Source organism: Phyllobates terribilis, unplaced genomic scaffold, assembly GCF_046119375.1.
Source record: "Phyllobates terribilis strain yellow unplaced genomic scaffold, ASM4611937v1 Scaffold_11__3_contigs__length_659146591, whole genome shotgun sequence".
NCBI lineage: Eukaryota > Metazoa > Chordata > Amphibia > Anura > Dendrobatidae > Phyllobates > Phyllobates terribilis.
The window spans coordinates 226,422,063-226,441,518 of record NW_027362771.1 but is presented as its reverse complement, the minus strand read 5'-3'; the positions used below and the strand labels follow the sequence as shown (position 1 = coordinate 226,441,518).

The 19,456-nt window shown below is 45.1% G+C and overlaps 1 protein-coding gene across 1 annotated transcript in view; it reads left to right on the top strand.

Moving 5' to 3' along the window:
• POT1 (protection of telomeres 1) overlaps nt 1-19,456 on the top strand; it is a 67,330-nt gene that overhangs the window by 13,491 nt on the left and 34,383 nt on the right. The window contains exon 5 of the mRNA XM_073652082.1: nt 6,867-7,022. Within this exon, the coding sequence (XP_073508183.1) occupies nt 6,867-7,022 (156 nt within the window). The remainder of the gene's footprint in view (nt 1-6,866; nt 7,023-19,456) is intronic.

The following is a 19,456-nucleotide window of genomic DNA, read 5'->3' as shown; positions in this document are numbered from 1 at the left end:
ACTTTTCTCAGCAATCAGACCTCTACTATGGCCATACAGGTAAGTATAGATTTACTTTTCTATAACCTGTATGCCCATAGTAGAGGTCTGATATCTCCCAAGGGGTGACAGATTCACTTTAAATCAGATAGTTATATCAAACAAAATGGTTAATAAATCAAATTTACCATGTAAATGTATAAAAAATGGTTTCGCTTGTATCTGTGTTGTAAGCTAGCAGCAAATAGAACAATAACCACAAATTTGTCCAGGAATGGAAATTCGAACTAATACATATTATTTGTGCTTTAGCTTATTAAGAGAACAGACAAGACTATTGAAAGGGTAAATAATTTATTTATATGTAAAATTGGCCCCAATTGGCGTGTTTACCGGATAGAGGCAATTAAAGTTAATCACAGTTCATAATTGGAACAGTTAAACTTGATCTTTGTTCCAAATTTGAGGTAGTATGTTGTTACTTAATCATAGAGTCGTGCTTATAAGCAGTGCTTTAAAAACGTTGCGCATCGAGAGTTCAGTCACACCTCTCCTTAATCGCTGTATATGCCCCCCTTATAAAAAATGCTAATTAAATAGGTGCATTCACACTTCAAGGTGTGTGTGTGTGGATGGGCACCAGCATTACAAGGAGATCATGAAGTCATATAGAGGACTATGAATGATCTTAGCCAATGCATTCGATCAATAGCTCCTAAAACCACCAACGCTATAAGAGGAAACAAAGAGAACAAGCACTATTCAGATGCAGTTGAAGTTCAGACTTTCAGCTTTCATTTGAGGGTATCCACATTAAAATTGTATGAAGGGTTTAGGAGTTTCAGCTCCTTAACATGTGCCACCCTGTTTTTAAAGGGACCAAAAGTAATTGGACAATTGACTCCAAGGCTATTTCATGGACAAGTGTGGGCAATCCCTTCATTATGTCATTCTCAATTAAGCAGATAAAAGGCCTGGAGTTGATTTGAGGTGTGGTGCTTGCATTTGGAAGGTTTTGGTGTGAAGTAAACATGCTGTCAAAGGAGCTCTCCATGCAGGTGAAACAAGCCATCCTTAAGCTGCAAAAACAGAGAAAACCCATCCGAGAAATTGCTACAATATTAGGAGTGGCAAAATCTATAGTTTGGTACATCCTGAGAAAGAAAGAAAGCACTGGTGAAATCATCAATGCAAAAAGACCTGGGCGCCCACGGAAGACAACAGTGGTGGATGATCGCAGAATAATCTCCATGGTGAAGAGAAACCCCTTCACAACAGCCAACCAAGTGAACAACACTCTCCAGGAGGTAGGCGCATCAATATCCAAATCTACCATAAAGAGAAGACTGCATGAAAGTAACTACAGAGGGTTCACTGCACGGTGCAAGCCACTCATAAGCATCAAGAATAAAAAGGCTAGACTGGACTTTGCTAAAAAACATCTAAAAACTCCAGCACAGTTCTGGAAGAACATTCTTTGGACAGATGAAACCAAGATCAACCTCTACCAGAATGATGAAAAGAGAAAAGTATGGCAAAGGCGTGGTACAGCTCATGATCCAAAGCATACCACATCATCTGTAAAACACTGCGGAGGCAGTGTGATGGCTTGGGCATGCATGGCTGCCAGTGGCACTGGGTCACTAGTGTGTATTGATTATGTGACACAGGACAGAAGCAGCCGAATGAATTCTGAAGTATTCAGAGCCATACTGTGTGCTCAGATCCAGCCAAATGCAGCCAAACTGATTGGTCGTCGTTTCATACTACAGATGGACAATGACCCAAAATATAAAGCCAAAGCAACCCAGGAGTTTATTAAAGCAAAGAAGTGGAATATTCTTGAATGGCCAAGTCAGTCACCTGATCTCAACCCAATTGAGCATGCATTTCACTTGTTAACCCCTTAAATACCGGGGACGTATTAGTACGCATATTTGCGTACTGCCCGTTCAGTGAGGGCTGCTGCGCTGAGCCCTCACTGAACGGAGCACATGTCAGCTGATTCTTACAGCTGACATGTGCCCGCAACAGCTGCGGGTGGAATCGCGATCCACCCGCGGCTGTTAACATGTTAAATGCCGCTGTCAATCTCTGACAGCAACATTTAACGCGCGCTTCTGGGTAGCGCGTCATAAGCCCCACCCACCGGCGACCCCGTCACGTGATCGCGGGTCGCCGATGGGTGGGCATGACAACCCAGGGTCTGCAGCAGACGCCTGTGGTTGTCATGATCTTGTCGCTATGAGCGCCACCTAGTGGTCGGCGCCCATAGCACAGGACCATTTCTGCTGCATGCAGGGGACCTGCTCGTCCCCTGTATGTAGCAGAGGCGATCGGATAGTTGCTGCTTCTAGTCTCCTATGGAGACTATTGAAGCATGCAAAAAGTAAAAAAAAAGTTTTTAAAAATATTAAAAAATATAAAAGTTTAAATCACCCCCCTTTTGCCCCATTCAAAATAAAATAATAAAAAATAAACCCCACATACACATATTTGGTATCGCCGCGTTCAGAATCGCCCGATCTATCAATATAAAAAAAGAATTAATCCGATCGGTAAACAGCGTAACGAGAAAAAAATTCTAAACGCCAGAATTACGTTTTTTGGTCGCCGCAAAATTGCAATAAAATGCGATCAAAACATCGGATCTACCCCAAATGTTATCAATAAAAATGTCAGCCCGGTGCGCAAAAAATAAGCCATCAACCAGCCCCAGATCACGAAAAATGGAGACGCTACGGGTCTTAGAAAATTGCGCTATTTTTTTTATTTATTTTTTTTTACCAAATTTTGGAATTTTTTTTCACCACTTAAATATAAAAGAACCTATATATGTTTGGTTTCTATGAACTCGTAATGACCTGTAAAATAAGAAGGGCAGGTCAGTTTTAGCATTCAGTGAACGTGGTAAAAAAATAAATAAAAAACAACTGTGGTATTGCACTTTTTTTTGCAATTTTACCGCACTTGGAATGTTTTTCCCGTTTTCCCGTACAGGATATGGTAAAACTAGTAATGGCGTTGAAAAATACAACTCGTCCCACAAAAAATAAGCCCTCACATGGCCATATTGACCAAAAAATAAAAACGCTATGGCTCTGGGAATAAGGGGAGCAAAAACGAAAATGCAAAAACGGAAAATGCTCCGGGGCTTAAGGGGTTAAAGACTAAACTTCAGACAGAAAGGCCCACAAACAAACAGCAACTGAAAACCACCGCAGTGAAGGCCTGGCAGAGCATCAAAAGGAGGAAACACAGCGTCTGGTGATGTCCATGAGTTCAAGACTTCAGGCAGTCATTGCCAACAAAGGGTTTTCAACCAAGTACTAGAAATGAACATTTTATTTACAATTATTTCATCTGTCCAATTACTTTTGGTCCCTTTAAAAACAGGGTGGCACATGTTAAGGAGCTGAAACTCCTAAACCCTTCACCCAATTTTAATGTGGATACCCTCAAATGAAAGCTGAAAGTCTGAACTTCAACTGCATCTGAATTGTTTTGTTTAAAATTCATTGTGGTAATGTCTAGAACCAAAATTAGAAAAATGTTGTCTCTGTCCAAATATATATGGACCTAACTGTATTTGGACTAGAAGACTGACCCCCATCTTATAAAAAATATTTTTTCCAATTTTCTACCCCACAATTTAGGGTGCGTCTTATGCTCCTGTGCGTCTTATAGTCCGAAAAATACGGTAGGTCCCCCAAAGTCACATCAAAACAGAGTAGCAAGAGTAAAAAAATTTGAAAAATTGGAGCTAAATATTATACCGTTTAACAGCTTAACAAAATAAAAAGACATTTGACAAAATAGTGCTGGTGTAAAGCAGACATGAGGGAAATGTTATTTAACTATTTTGTGTAGTATGACTATCTGGATTAAAAGTATAAACATTCCACGTTTGAAAATTGCTAGTCTATTTAAATTTGTGCCAAATTTCTGATATTTTCATAAATAAGCGCAATACATATCAACCTAAATTCAACAATAACATAAAGTATAATTTGTCACGGAAAAGCAGTCTAGAATCACTGGGATGTGTTGAAACATTCCAGAGATATTGCCATGTAAAGTGACAAATTTGGCCTGGTCACTAAGGGGTTAACATGCTGGTGAGCATTAAAAATGATCCTGACATTGGTAAATTTATAATTTAGCAATGGGCAGTATACACCCCTGTTATTTTCCCTTATAGTTAAATCTACAATAAATGTATTAAATGAGCATATAGAGTAAATTGTCAAAACATGTTTAGCGTTTTGACACAAGAGCGTGTTCCTTTACTGTTCTATTTTGATGTTCAAGCTGTGTGAGTTGCAAGAGGTTTTTTTTTCCAAAATTGTGTGCTTACAAAGTTGAAAGGTTTTAATACCAACTTTGATTTCCCACTCCTTTTAGAGTCTCACATAATTCGGCAGGGCGCACGCTGTTGCACTGTCTTTAGGATTTTCTCCTGTAAGATGTTGGCTCAGTGGGTGATCTTTGAAGCCATATGTGCTGCAGTGCTGATGAAAACCATAAAACAAAATGGCCCGCAAGCATGGCTTTTTGCTTTGTTTTATGCTATTATACTTATTTTCTTTTAAGTGACATTCTAAACAGAAATATTTCCAAGATAAACTCATTAAGACTAGGCAACATAAATACAGAATGGTTTAGAAAGTAGCAGGAGACTCGTCACAGGTTCCACCATTTAGAAATTATGTACAACATTTGTTACTCCAGAAAACCAGCAGCATACCACACAAACATTGTAGAAGGGATTTCCTCTAGGGCAGGGGTCTCAAACACGCGGCCCGCGGGCCGCATGCGGCCCCAGAGGCTGCTTTATGCTGCCCGCAGGCACAGACCCCTTGACGATCCCGACCTGGTCCAGGAGGAGCCGCCGACAGCAGCGCTGAATTGCCGCACAGAGACTGTCTCCCAGCACTGCATTTCCAATGCCAGCTGCTGGCCAATCAGAGGCCAGCAGCTGATATCTGCGTGTCGGCGCAGCGAGTATGACGTCATTGCCATATGCAGATGTCAGCTGCTGGCCTCTGATTGGCCGGCGGCTGACATTGAAAATGCTGTGCTGGGAGACAGTCTCTGTGCGGCAATGCAGCGCTGCTGTCGGCGGCTCCTCCTGGACCAGGTCGGGATCGTCAAGGGGTCGGACTCTGTGGTGCCTGCGGGCCACATCTGCAGGAAGGCCGCCGAGGGAACGGAGGACAGGTGAGAATCATCTTTTTTTTTTTCTATTTTATGTGTGTGAAGAACAGCACAGGGGGCACATAGCCACAGGATGGGGACCTGGATGGGGCACATAGCCACAGGACGGGGACCTGGATGGGGCACATAGCCACAGGACGGGGACCTGGATGGGGCACATAGCCACAGGACGGGGACCTGGATGGGGCACATAGCCACAGGATGTGGACCTGGATGGGGCACAGAGCCACAGGATGGGGACCTGGATGGGGCACATAGCCACAAGATGGGGACCGGGATGGGGCACATAGCCACAAGAGGGGACCTGGATGGGGCACATAGCCACAAGATGGGGACCTGGATGGGGAACATTGCCACAGGATGGGGACCTGGATGGGGCACAGAGCCACAAGATGGGGACCTGGATGGGGAACATTAGTACAAGATGGGCGCCAGGATGGGGAACGTTGCCACAGGATGGGGACCTGGATGGGGCACATAGCCACAGGATGGGGACCTGGATGGGGCACAGAGCCACAAGATGGGGACCTGGATGGGGCACAGAGCCACAAGATGGGGACCAGAGCCACAAGATGGGGACCTGGATGGGGAACATTGCCACAGGATGGGGACCTGGATGGGGCACATAGCCCCAAGATGGGGACCTGGATGAGGCACATTAGTACAAGATGGGCGCCAGGATGGGGAACGTTGCCACAGGATGGGGACCTGGATGGGGCACATTAGTACAAGATGGGGACTTGGATGGGGAACATTACTACAAGATGTTTTCCATTATTACTATATGATGCTAATTGTAAGACAATATTACTGTATGTGGCCAATTGGGGGAAATAAAATTGTAAAAAAAATAAAAAATAAAATAAAGCATGAAAAAATATTGGGCACTAAAAATGCTGTTTTATATGTAAACTAAAGTAAACACAAAAAAGTGCACGTTTATTATCGCCACATCCATAACGACCCAAGCCATAAAAAAATAAACACGGCAAAAATGTTCAAAAGGTGTATACAAAAAAAATGGTATCACTAAAAATGTCACATTGAACAAAGAATGCGGCCCCCCAAATTCAAATTTTTTCCATGTGCGGCCCATATACCCAGCCGAGTTTGAGACCCCTGCTCTAGGGTTTCATAATGCACACCTAAAAAAACATTGGAGTGGTGCTTTATAGAAGTGGTTTGGGTCTATGATGCTAGTAACCTACCCTTTGCAGACCCGGCACCCTTGCTGATCAGCTAATGCTTCTAGCCATCGGAAGTTCAGTGTAGTGAGGTGTAACACTACAGCTCCTTACTCTGTGTAGTGGCTGCTCTCAGGTACTGCAGTTTAGCTCCCATTACCGCAAGCTGATCAGTCAATCATTACCCCAAATTGCCATTTGACTGAAGTAATACCTGTGTGTGCTAATTTGTTTTCTCCTTTTGTGACTACTATTTTAAGTCAATTTGCACTTTGTTACATAGTTAATGTAGTCAATGCTGTGTATTTTGGATGCACATCCAGTTATGTATCTTATATTTATTATAGAGAGTGTGGCCCAGAAGCCTTTAATACACAAATCATGCCCCTTCTTAATCCACTTGTATGTAGTTAGCAGTTCTCGTGTGTAGACTTTACTTATATTGGAAATGTATTTTAAATTATGGATGGTCTCTTCCCATTGCAGGTTTGGGATGGTACTAAATGTGCTTCCCGATACTGGAAGGTATTTGTAGAAGATGACGCACTTAAAGGAAACCGAGATTTTATCAGTCAACTACAAAACATTTCTATAGATATTTTGGTTTATGATAATCATGTGGAACTTGCAAAATCTTTAGAGGTAAACCATTTTGACTTTACACTGTTCATAGTATTCCTCTGAATTACTCTTATTAACTTATTATACTGGAAGTGAATGTTATATACGCTGACGCGTCATACAAGAAATCCCTAAATCTAGAATTCCTAGGAAGTTTAACTTTTAGGATTCATCAAGCCTATTAGGCTGCACACATTCTTACTTAATAAAACACAGTACTATTGGACCCTTGGCGTGGAAATTTAGAAATTTGTGGCTTACCTTGCAACATACGTCTCTAAAATAACACAGCTAATTCTACTCCCTGACTCCCGATTGTCTAGACTTCCTGTGCATGCCCCAGGGTATAGCGGTTTGCTTCCACTGGGAACAGTTTCTTGTTTTTCTTTTGCATGTTACCTTCAATTTTGCATATACTGAATGCCTCCTATGGATCTGGGAAACTCTGCTTGTGGTTCCACTATGTTCTCTATCAAGAGAACGTTTTCTAACCATATGTTAAACACACGAAAAGAAGAAAAAAGTCGAAACTCGAGTTACTGCACTCTCCACAAAATAAAATGCAATAGAAAGCAATTAAAAACATATGTACGCCAACATAAAATTGCAAGCTCGTAGCACAAAAAGCAAGCCTGCTCACACAGCTCCTATTATTGTTACTTTTTAATTTTGTAAAAAAAAAAAAAAATATCATACTGGCAGGTAATTTTTACCTTGTAATGAATGTCATAACCACAAAAGCCCAAAACAATGGCATAATTGCTGGAATGCCTGAGATTAATTAAAGGGGTATTCCAAGATCTGATCCCAAAATGCAGTGAGTGTAAGGCTGCGTGCCCACTATGCGTTTTTTAAGTATTTCCGCAGCGCAAATTCCGCCGCAGAAACGCTTGGTAGAAGGTCTGCCATGTTCCCCAATGATAATCCGTATGTGCTGTGCACATGCTGCGGAGATTTCCACTGTGGATTATCATTGCAGAAAAATCCGCAGCACTAACAATTATTTTGAGTAATCGCAGTGTATTTGCCACCATTGACTTGCATTGAATCGCTTAATATTCGCATGACTAAATGTGCACATGCGGATATTAAGCGATTCAATGTGAGGATGGTACCCGGGTCTGGAGAAGAGGAGACTCTCATCCAGACCCGGGTACCATAGTACCAGTAAAAAAAAAATAATTTAAAATAAAAAATAAATATTATACTCACCTTCTGATGGCCCCTGGTCTCCATAGCGATGCGTCCTGGCTCCCCTGGCAGCTCTCGATGGTCTAAAATGACCTGCCATGACGTCATTTAGTCATGTGCCGGGTCACGCAACCGCTGACGTCGGCGGTCGCCTGACCCGTCACATGACTAAATGACGTCATGGCAGGTCCTTTTACACAACCATGATACCCTGGGGAGACCGGACGCATCGGAAAAGGACACCGGGGGGCCATCAGAAGGTAAGTATAATATATTCTTTTACTGTTACACTATATAAATCCATGCCGGTTGCATGGATTTATATAGTGTGACCAAGTTGTCAAGCACTTTCCAAGTGATGCTAAAATCGCTTGGAAAGCGCTTGACAACCCGCATGCGGAAATGCATGTGAAGAACGCTTCACATCCGCTTGTCCCTGGCAGGAAAACGCATGTACAATCCACATGTACAATCCTCATGCGTTTTTCTGCCAGGGAGATGCAGAAATGCTCAGGAAAAAAACGGAGCATTTCTGCATCGTGGGCACACAGCCTAATAATATTAGCAAATACTTGCATTTAGAAATGTAGTATAAATGTGATTCTCTTCCTTCCTTTTAAGGAATCTGTCAATAGGATCAACCGTCCAAAGCCGTCTATATGGCATATAGGCCATAGAAAGGTGAATAAAATGATACCTTGATATCTCTCCATGTTTTTATTATATGTAAATGAGCTACTCCGGACTATGAGCCGGACACTGATCTGTATGAGAATCTTCCTCCAGAGCTTATATTTCATAAAAGCGAGCTTAATATCCTGCAGATATCCAAGAACAGCTCATTTACATATGAAAAAAGCATAATAGAGTTCTTGGGAATAAAAAGCAGATATCAAGGAATCATATTATCCACCTTTCTATGGCCTACATACCCATATAGACGGCTTAGGCAGGTTGATCCTAAATGCCCATTAAAGTCTACCACTCCTAAAAAGAAACAAAAAGCAGGTCTACATTTCTATCTCCTTTCTCATTCAGGGTTGTCTAGAGATGGTCTTTAGTACACTTAAGTGTCAGATTTCTCCTCTCTGCCATGTTTTAAAAACCTTTAGATAGCATGCTTGACATGTGATTCATTTTCTGAGGGTTGTCAATGTAGCCACTCCCTACCAAAACACTATGGTTCTCTTGGACCCTAAACTTGGTCTTTAATGCTGTGCAATCATTCCTCTTTTAACCTCCAGTGTGATGCCCCCTTCTCCTTCTTTCCTGCAAGGTGTTTTTTTTGTGGGGGGTATTTTTTATTAGAAGAGTGTCCAAACTGGCAACTGTATGCTGTCACTCGCTTTTTCAAAGAATTCTGTTCTCCCCTTTCTCTTACCCTCCTTTTCCCATTGTAAAATTCTCTACATCAGCTGAATGTGGAGTTCCAAATAACCGCCTTCTGTCATTCATTTTTTTTCATCATCCTCGAAAAGAGGCTTGTGACATCCAAGGCTTCCAAAGCTTATAAAATCCTTTTGGCTGTTTCGGTGGGGTTACATGCTGAGGTCTGGAAACCCCCCATATGAGTCAGGGCTCATTCAATAACAAGTTGGCCCTGAGACAGTACACCATAAGGCAGTGTTCCCCAACTCCAGTCCTCAAGGCCCACCAACAGGTCATGTTTTCAGGATTTCCTCAGTATTGCACAGGGAATAATTCCATCACCTGTGTAATAGTAAGAAAATCCTGAAAACATGACCTGCTGATGGTCTTGAGGACCTGAGTTGGAGAACACTGCCATAAGGTATCAGCATTCTCAGATTCCTCACTTGACTGGAGATGGTGAAGTAAGCTGAGCTATAGACAGACGTATAGGTCTTTTTTTCATTCTTTTTTGTTTTTGTTTCCTCTCCTTTGGACTACTCTAGAGCATCCAATGGCATTGTCTGTCCCCCAACGATGTGAAAAGAGGTTTTTTTTTTTCCCCCATCTAATATTTCTCTTGATTTCTTTGGAGGATCTACTTATCACCTAAAAGAAAATGATTTTATACTGAAAAAATTCTATGATATTTTTTGATAATAAATTACCTTTGAATGCTCCTTTGGTTATATACAGTATATTGTCAGGTTTTAGACTAGGGCTACACATGAAGATGTCACACGAAAGCATTTCTTAGACAAGTTGCACCACAAAAAACATCTGTGCAACTTGTCTGTGACTTGCTGCTGTTCGTCTGTTTAGAGATGTGGTTTTGCTGTAAAAAATATGCCAAATCGCAGATAAGCAACAGGTAAGTCATGGTCACATGCAACTTATATTGAACTGTATGACAGGTGAGTCACTTGCAACCAGCGACAGAAAATCCAACATATTTGGAAATCTTTGTGAATTGTGTCGCAGTTGCAGGTTGCAGTTCCACCGCCATAGGAAATCATTAGATGGGATTTTGCAATGCAACACGTTTCACCTTGTACGTCTAGTCTTACAGTAACAGCAATATGTAAACAATATTTTTTAGATTCTCTGCATTCAAATTGTTTCTGACCAGACTTTGGCAATGTGGCTTTTTCACATAAAAGTATCTATAATTTGTGACTGGTTTACATGCAAAATCAGGGTTAAAAAAGAGGTCTTCATTCAGGTGCCTGGGTAGGGCTTTCTTGGGGAAATCAAAACCCTAAGATGTTGTTCTGGTACAAAGATCAGAATACAAGCATTGTTTGTAAAGTCCTTAGCCCAGATTCATTAAGCAGTTTATGCCAGATTTCTATGGTAAAACTGGTTGAAGTGTGGCAGAATTTTATAACCACTTGTTTTTTAAAAAGTACAGGTGGAGGAGGTGTGGCCAACAAATTCATGATGATTTATGGCATAAATGACCACAGAAATGTTCTCCAGTCCCTGGCTGCAGTATATTTCTTGCAGTGGTGTACGGCAGCAGAAGGAAGGATGTGCCGGGTTCATTAAGAATTGAACGCCTCTCAAAGTCTGGTGTATAAAACTCCAGTGATGAATCAGGGCCTTTATTCTGTCAATGCAGATGGTAAGGGATGTTGTGTTCACAGCTATCCATTATAGAATAAAAGCCTCTTCCGATAAAAGCTCTAATGTATATACTAAATAGAGGCTGTGACTGATGCCTAATAGGGTTGAGCGCGTATGTTCTGTCCGAGTATGCTCGGGCCGAGCTCCGAGTATTTACAGCTGCTCGGTGATTAGGTTAAATTGCTCCCGTGTGCATGATTTGCAACTGTTTGACAGCCTAATTACATGTGAGGAATGTGTAAGAAATAGACATTCCTCACATGTAATAAAGCTGTCAAACAGTTGCAAATCATGCACACGGGAGCGATTTAACCTGATCACCGAGCAGCTGTAAACACTCGGAGTTCGGCCTGAGCATACTCGGCGAAAGGGTTAACAGAACATACTCGCTCAACACTAATGCCTAACAGTGGCATCTATCACCCATAGACTATAATGTTATGTATACACTAAGTGGAGGTTGTTACTTTGGGGTGTGGAGCAACTGGCCCGCAATATCCTTTTCACTGGCTCTCAGTCAGATTCCCGTGGACTACAGTGCTCACATAAGCAAAACGCCGGCCCTTTAACTTCAATGCCCCTTGAAACACGTGGATTACAGCGTACTAAAAACCTTCTACCCATTATTGGGGAGTGGGTCTCCCTTAGTGTTCGCCTAGGCATTGAAATGCAAAAGCTGACTAAAATTAGGAGGAAATGCAATGCCCGTTGGAAGAGTCATGGAGGTTAGCGGTAATTAAAAACAACATTTTAATGCCCCTTGGAAGAGCTGTGGAGTTCAGAGTAGCTTAACAAGACGGTATTAATGCCCCTTGCAAGAGTGGTGGAGGTCGCAGTAGCTTAACAAGACGGTTTTAATGCCCCTTGGAAGAGTGGTGGAGGTCGCAGTAGCTTAACAAGACTGTTTTAATGCCCCTTGGAAGAGTGGTTGAGGTTGCAGTGGAATAAAAAGACAATATCAATTCCTCTTGGAAGAGTGGTGGAGGTCGCAGTAGCTTAACAAGACTATTTTAATGCCCCTTACAAGAGCCATGCAGTCCAGCATATTCAAAACATTATTCCCATTACTGGGGAGTGGTTCTCCCATCGTCTTTGCCTATGCTTTCCAAGCAAAAGCTGCCAAAAATTAGGACGGAGGAACTTGCAATGCTGGCTACACGGACCACTGTCACCCTGGTGGTATAGTGGTGGTGGAGGCTGAGAATAAGGAGAAGAGCAAAATACAGCCGAAATGAGGAAGCGTATACCCATGTGTGGGTGTGAAGCGGTGCATGTGAATACACCTCCCGAAATAACACAGTGGATTTGACTTTGTTACTCTGCTGTCATTTGGTGGTGATGAGAAGTCTGGCCCAATTCAGCCCTTGTTCATTTTGATAAGGGTCAGCTTGTCAGCATTGTCAGTTATAATTCCCCCAGCGGCACTAAAAACACTCTCCGATAACACGCTAGCGGCAGGGCAGGCCAGGACCTCCAAGGCCTACAGAACGAGTTCATTCCCAGTGTCCAGCTTGGATACCCAATAATTAAAAGGCACAGAGGAATCACGGAGGACTCAGGGCGGGTCTCAGAAAACTGTCCCAGAATGTTGACAGTGTTCCCCTGCCTCTGCTGGATTGGAGTTGCGTCTCTCTCGCCTGTACGCCTTGGTTGGTCAACTAACTGTGACCTCTGCTGCTAGAGTGTTCAGATGGGAATTTTTTTAACAGTTCTGCAGCAAGGGCTTTCTGGTACTGCCACATTTTTGTAGACCTCTCCACCTCATGAATAAGAGAGTGAAAGTTCTCCTTTTTGCGGGGGTCTAAAAGTGTCACCAACCAGTAATGACTGTCACCCAACATTTTGACAATGCGAGGGTAACTGTTAAGGCAGCGTAACAAAGTCAGCCATGTGTGCCAGACTGGTAACGGGCAAGACTTCCGTGTCCTCACCAAGATGACGACTGACCATGCTCTCCTCCTCCTCCCCCCTGTCCTCAGGCCACCCAGGCTGAACCGACGGTATGACAGTTGTACAGGTACTACCATCTACAGTGCATGATACCAGCTCCTGTTCTTCCTCCTCCTCTCCCTCATTGTCCCCCAATGCACGTTGGGATGAGATGAGGCTGGGCTGTGTGTAATCGCCCGTTACGGCTTCTTGATCCATATCATACCCTGGCTGCAATGCCTCCTCTTTAATTCTCTGCAGAGAGCGTTGCAAAAGACAGACAAGTGGGATGCTGACTCTAATGATGGCGTCATCGCCACTCACCATCTTGGTGGACTCCTTTAAAGTTTGTCAGGATGGTACATATGTCAGACATCCAGGTCCACTCCTGAGGTCTTATGTGTGGAGTCTGACCTGAATATCGATGGCCTTGTTGCCGCTGGTACTCCACAACTGCTCTCTTCTGCTCACAAATCCTTTGCAACTTGTGGAGGGTAGAGTTTCAATGTGTAGGGACATCACACACCAGTCGGTGTGCCAGAAGCTGCAAACGCTGCTGCAACACAGCAAGGGCGGCGGAAGCTGCAGCCGACTTCCGAAAATGAGCTGACAGGCGGCGTACTTTGACGAGCAGATCTGGCAACTCTGGGTACGATTTAAGAAACCGCTGAACCACGAGGTTAAGCGCATGAGCCAGGCATGGAACGTGTGTGATCTCGCCTCTCCTCAGAGCCGCCACCAGGTTACGGCCATTGTCACACACGACCATGCCTGGATGTAGGTTCAGCGGTCTCAGCCACAGATCTGCCTGCTTTTTCACAGCTGTCCACAACTCACAAGCATTGAGAGGTTTATCACCTAAGCTTATGAGTTTCTGCACAGCCTGTTGCCTCTTCGCTGAGGCAGTACTGCAGTGCTTCCAGCTTGTAACTGATGTGGTGATATCTGAGATGGAGGCTGAACATGAGGAGGAGGATGATGCGCAGGAGCTGTACACTGTAGGGGCAACTCTGACTGACATAGGGCCTGCAATCCTTGGTGTGGGGAGGATGTGTTCCGTCCCAGGGTCCGACTGGGTCCCGGCTTCCACTAAGTTTACCCAGTGTGCCGTCAGGGAGATGTACCGTCCCTGGCCACAAGCACTTGTCCATGTGTCCGTTGTCAGGTCGACTCCACCCAGTAACTGCGTTGTTGAGGGCACGTCAGATGTTTTGGGACACGTGCTTGTGTAGTGCGGGGATGGCACACCGGGCAACATATTGTCGGCTGGGGACCGAGTACCGAGGGACGGCCACCGCCATAAGGTTGCGGAAGGATTCCGTCTCCACCAGCCTAAAAGGCAGCATTTCCAACGCAAGCAGTCGTGAAATGTGCGAATTTAGGACCGTGGCCTGTGGGGCGTTGGCTGCGAATATGCGCTTTCTTTCAAAGGTCTGGGATATGGACAATTGAACGCTGCGGTGGAAAGTGGACGTTGATGCTGTTTCTTGAGAAACTGCCATAACAAGTGAAGACTGAGAGGAGGGGGCATCTTTGCATGCAGTATGGACAGGGGATTGCCTTGAACGCACAACAGGGGGTTCTCTTACACGCACAACAGCAGAAGAAGCAGTGGTGACACCCGCAGACACTGGTCGTGGACCCTGCGGTTCGCCCCCACAAAGTCGGGTGCTTTGCTGACATGTGCCTGATCATGCTGGTGGTGGTCAGGTTGGTAGTTTTGTCACACCTGCTGATGCTGGCATGGCAGGTGGTACAAATGACCTTTTTGGGTTATCAGCAGAGTCTTTAAAAAAATTCCAGACTCTGGAAGACCTACTGGTTGTACTGACAGCGTCCCTTGTGTTGGTGTTACGGGGAACTGTTGCCCGCCTTCTGTGTGCGGCCACCACACTGCTTCTTCCTGCCTGTTGGGGTACTCTGCCTCCCTCCCCGTGTGCTGCTGGCCTCGCTCTGCATGTCCTCCTGCCACGTTGGGTCAGTTACTAGATCATCCACCACCTCCTCCTCCTCTTCCACTTGCGCACCACGATCCTCCTCCTCACTTCGTGGCAATTGTCTCGTCATCGTCCACCTCTTGTGACAAATTGCCAGCATCGACTTCCTCTGGCCGTGGCTGTTCAAATATTTGGGTATCGCTACATGGGATCTCCTCTTCCACCACTGCAAGCGGAGCAGGCGAGGGGCACAAATATGGAAATGGACCAGTGAACAGCTCTTCAGAGTGTCCTGCTGTGGGATCAGTTGCTGTCTGACGACACTCGGCATGGTGGGAGGAAGGAGCATCAGGGTGAGGAGAAGTATGCAGTCGAGGGCCAAGGTGATTGTGTCCCCTCGCCCTGCCCTGGGTGAACGCAGCGCGGTGCATCGCTAAAGCGCGGCTTACCTGAGGGAGCGCTGACAGCATGCGTCCTCGCGTGAAGCTCGTGCGGCACGTACTTCCGGGTTTCGGTAAGTCGCGGCCCGATGACGTCACCGCGACTCGGCGATCATGTGCCGGTGTCAAAAGAGCGCGAAATTCAAAAAAAAAAAAAAAAAATGGAAAAAGTGTGCTGATGCGCTGCTAGAGGGGAGGAGTCAATACCTATTTAAACTATCAGGTAACATGGCTCAGTGCTTCCGAAAGCTTCATTCTTTCATTATGGAGTCTGAAGGTGTCCAGTTGCAGCAGCAGCAGGTGAAGCAGCCGCCATCTTCACCATCTCAGCGGCTGTCTGGGAAGCCCCAAAAAACGCATCGCGCATGTGGTTCTGGTAGCCGGTCCTCAGGAAAACGTAGCTCGGGGTCTAGGTCTGGTCACCATACCTCCGGTAGAACGGACGAATCTGCAGCCTCTAGGGAAGGTCCCCCGGCTGAGAAGGGTCCTTCCTCCAATCCGGTACCAGCTGTTTTTTCTTCCTGAGCCGCCTGGGTAACTGATCTTCGAGTAAGTTCACTTAGTAATATGGTATCCCTTCTCCCCTTCTAAATTTTAACAGGGGAAGAAATGTACCGCCAAGGCAAAGCATATACAGTGTGCGCTATGCAAGTCTCTTCTTCCTGACGGATACCCTAAAAAGCTATGTCAGTTATGCATAAACCAGACACTGGCAGAAGAGGGTCCTGCTCTAACTTCTGGTTTAAAAACCTTAGTTAAAACAGAGATTCACAAGGTCCTCTCCAAGAGAGTTAAAGAGAAAGTGAACTCGGACTGTGAGATCCCCTTAGTCTTGGATGACCCCCTATCCTCTCCCTATGAGTCGGATTCAGATAGTGCAGCCTTTTCCTCAGCTTCCTCCTCTGATAGTGGTGTGGGACAAAATTGCTTCCCCCTTGGTAAAGTGAACGGATTGATTAAAATGTTCGGTCCACTATGGGCATCACAGAGGCCAGGCAGGGGAAGTCAGTCCAGGACGTTATGTTCGGGGGGCTGGGTCAAAGGAAGAGAAGGAGTTTTCCGTTGAACGAAAAGATTCAGGGCTTAATCCTTAGTGAATGGAAAAAAAAGGAAAGGAAGGGCACTCTACCTCCATTCTTCAAAAGGAAGTACCCCTTTGAGGAATCGGCCTCTTCCTCCTGGGTAAAAGCCCCCAAGATAGATGTGGCCATTTCCAAAGCCTCTAAGAGTTCCTCCCTTCCGTTTGATGATATGGGAGCTCTTAAAGACCCCCTGGATAGGAAGGCTGATTCTTTCCTTAGAGGGACCTGGGAGACTTCGGCGGGAGCTCTGAAACCCGCGGTGGCAGCTACCTGTACCGCCAGGTCCCTAATGATCTGGCTGGACCAGCATGAAGCCCATCTTAAAAACAATACCCCCAGGAAGGAAATCTTGGCGGACATGTCTGTTCTTCAGGGGGCGGCAGCCTTTCTAGCGGACGCATCGGCAGATTCTGTCAGATTAGCAGCAAGGTCGGCCGCCATGTCTAACTCGGCCCGGAGAGCCTTGTGGCTAAAATGTTGGCCGGGGGACATGTATGCGAGGACAAGACTCTGCGCTATCCCTTGTGAAGGGGGACATCTTTTTGGGTCGGTTCTGGATGAGCTACTGGATAGAGCAAGTGACACAAAAAGAGGCTTTCCTAACCTATCTGCCCCCACGTACAAACGTCCTTTTCAGAAAAGAAGGTTTTTACGTAATAAGCGCCAGAAGGGTCAGGATAAATGGGAAGACCGTAGACCGAAAGGTAAAGGGCTCCTGTTCGGATCCTCTTCTGCTAGCCAAGGCCCCCGAAAACCGAGCCAATGACTCGCGGCCCAGGTAGGGGGGAGGTTATTGGGCTTCTTATCTGCCTGGACAAATATTTCTTCTAATAATTGGATCCTTGGTCTGGTAGGTTCCGGCCTGAGACTCGACTTTCAGCGAGTCCCTCGTGGGAGGTTCGTCCTGACCCCAAACCGGTCCTCAACACGGGAGCAGATGGCCCTACAAGTGGAGGTCCTGAATCTGGTCCATAAGGCCGTCTTAGTGGAGGTCCCGATAGCAGAAAAGGGACTGGGGTTCTACTCACCGTTATTTTTGGTCACTAAACCTGACGGATTCTTTAGGTGTATTATTAACCTTAAGGCCCTGAATAAATTTTTGTTAATTCCCACCTTTAAAATGGAGTCCATTAAGTCTACTATAAAACTATTGTTTTCAGGCTGTCACATGGTAGTTTTGGATCTAAAGGACGCATATTACCATATACCTATACACAGAAGCTTCCAAAAATACCTTTAGAGTGGCCTTGGTCATAGGGGATGAAATCAAACATTTCCAATTTGCGGCCTTGCCATTCGGTCTCGCTATAGCCCCTAGGGTATTTACGAAGGTGATAGCGGAGGTGATGGCTCATGTACGGGAACATAATGTGTTAATTATCCCTTAGATGATTTTTTGATCATTGGGGACTCGGCCTCTCAATGTGTCTCCCATCTTAAATTGGTCTCCTCTATTCTGGAAGGCCTGGGCTGGATTCTAAATCTGGAGAAATCCAGGGTAGTCCCTTCGAGAGTACAGCAGTTCCTAGGTATCATGCTAGACTCAGACCTCCAGATGTGTTTCCTTCCAGAAGCCAAAAAACAGAAGGTCAAAAGGCTGGTGGAAGGAGCTCTTGCGAACCCGGTCATGTCCCTTAGGGCTGCAATGTCCTTACTTGGTACCCTAATATCTTGTCTGCCGGGGGTAATGTGGGCACAATACCACTCCAGAGTTTTACAGTGGGACGTCCTACAGAATGAGGTCTCGTTACGTGGGCGCTTGGAGAGACGGATGTTCTTATCTCCTCGGTCTATTGACTCTCTACAGTGGTGGGTGAATTTAGAAAACTTATCTCAAGGAGTTCCCTGGGTGGTCTGAATATCTGAAATAATTACAACTGACGCAAGTCTACATGGATGGGGAGCTCACTTTAGGGATATGATTGCCCAGGGGTTCTGGTCGGACGCTGAGAGAACTCTTTCCTCTAATTCTAGGGAACTACTGGCAGTTGATAGGGCTGTTAATCATTTCTTACCATTCCTTCACAATAAGAACATTAGGATCCTGTCCGATAATAATATAGCAGTAGCTTATATTAACCATCAGGGGGGTACACGTGCTGGATCGCTAATGAGAGTGGCGGATCATCTCTTTCAGATCTCGGAACGCCATCTCCTCTCTTTGACAGCCGTCCACATCAAAGGGAAAGAAAATTCAAAGGCAGACTTCTTAAGCCGTCATTTTTTAAGGCAAGGCGAATGGGAACTAAAACCGGACATTTTTTCCCTATTAGTCCGAAAATGGGGTCTTTCGGTGGTGGATCTCTTCGCCACAAAGCAAAACCGGAAGACAAAGGTTTTTTGCTCCCTAGATCTGAGAGAAAGGCCTCTGACAGTAGACGCTCTCCAAATCCCTTGGAACTTCAGTCTGGCCTATGCCTTCCCACCGTTAAACCTTCTGCCTATGGTGCTAAGAAAGATCAGAGAGGACAAGGCAAGGGTCCTCTTGATCGCCCCCTTTTGGCCCAAAAGACCCTGGTTCTCATGCCTGAGGAACATGTCCATCTCGGACCCTTGGGTCCTGCCCGAAATTCCGGATCTCCTCAGCCAGGATCCAGTGCTCCATCCGCGAGTTCCAAGACTCCACTTGACGGCGTGGAATTTGAGAGGTCCCTGCTAGAACTAAAAGGGTTTTCCCAGAGTCTAGTATCTACTTTATTACGTAGTAGAAAGCCTGTCACTACCAAAATTTATGCAAAAATTTGGAACAAGTTTTTATCCTTTTCTAAATCTTCAGTGGATAAGGGAGCGCCAATTGGGAAGATTTTAGAGTTCCTACAAAGGGGCTTCGAGCTGGGGTTAGC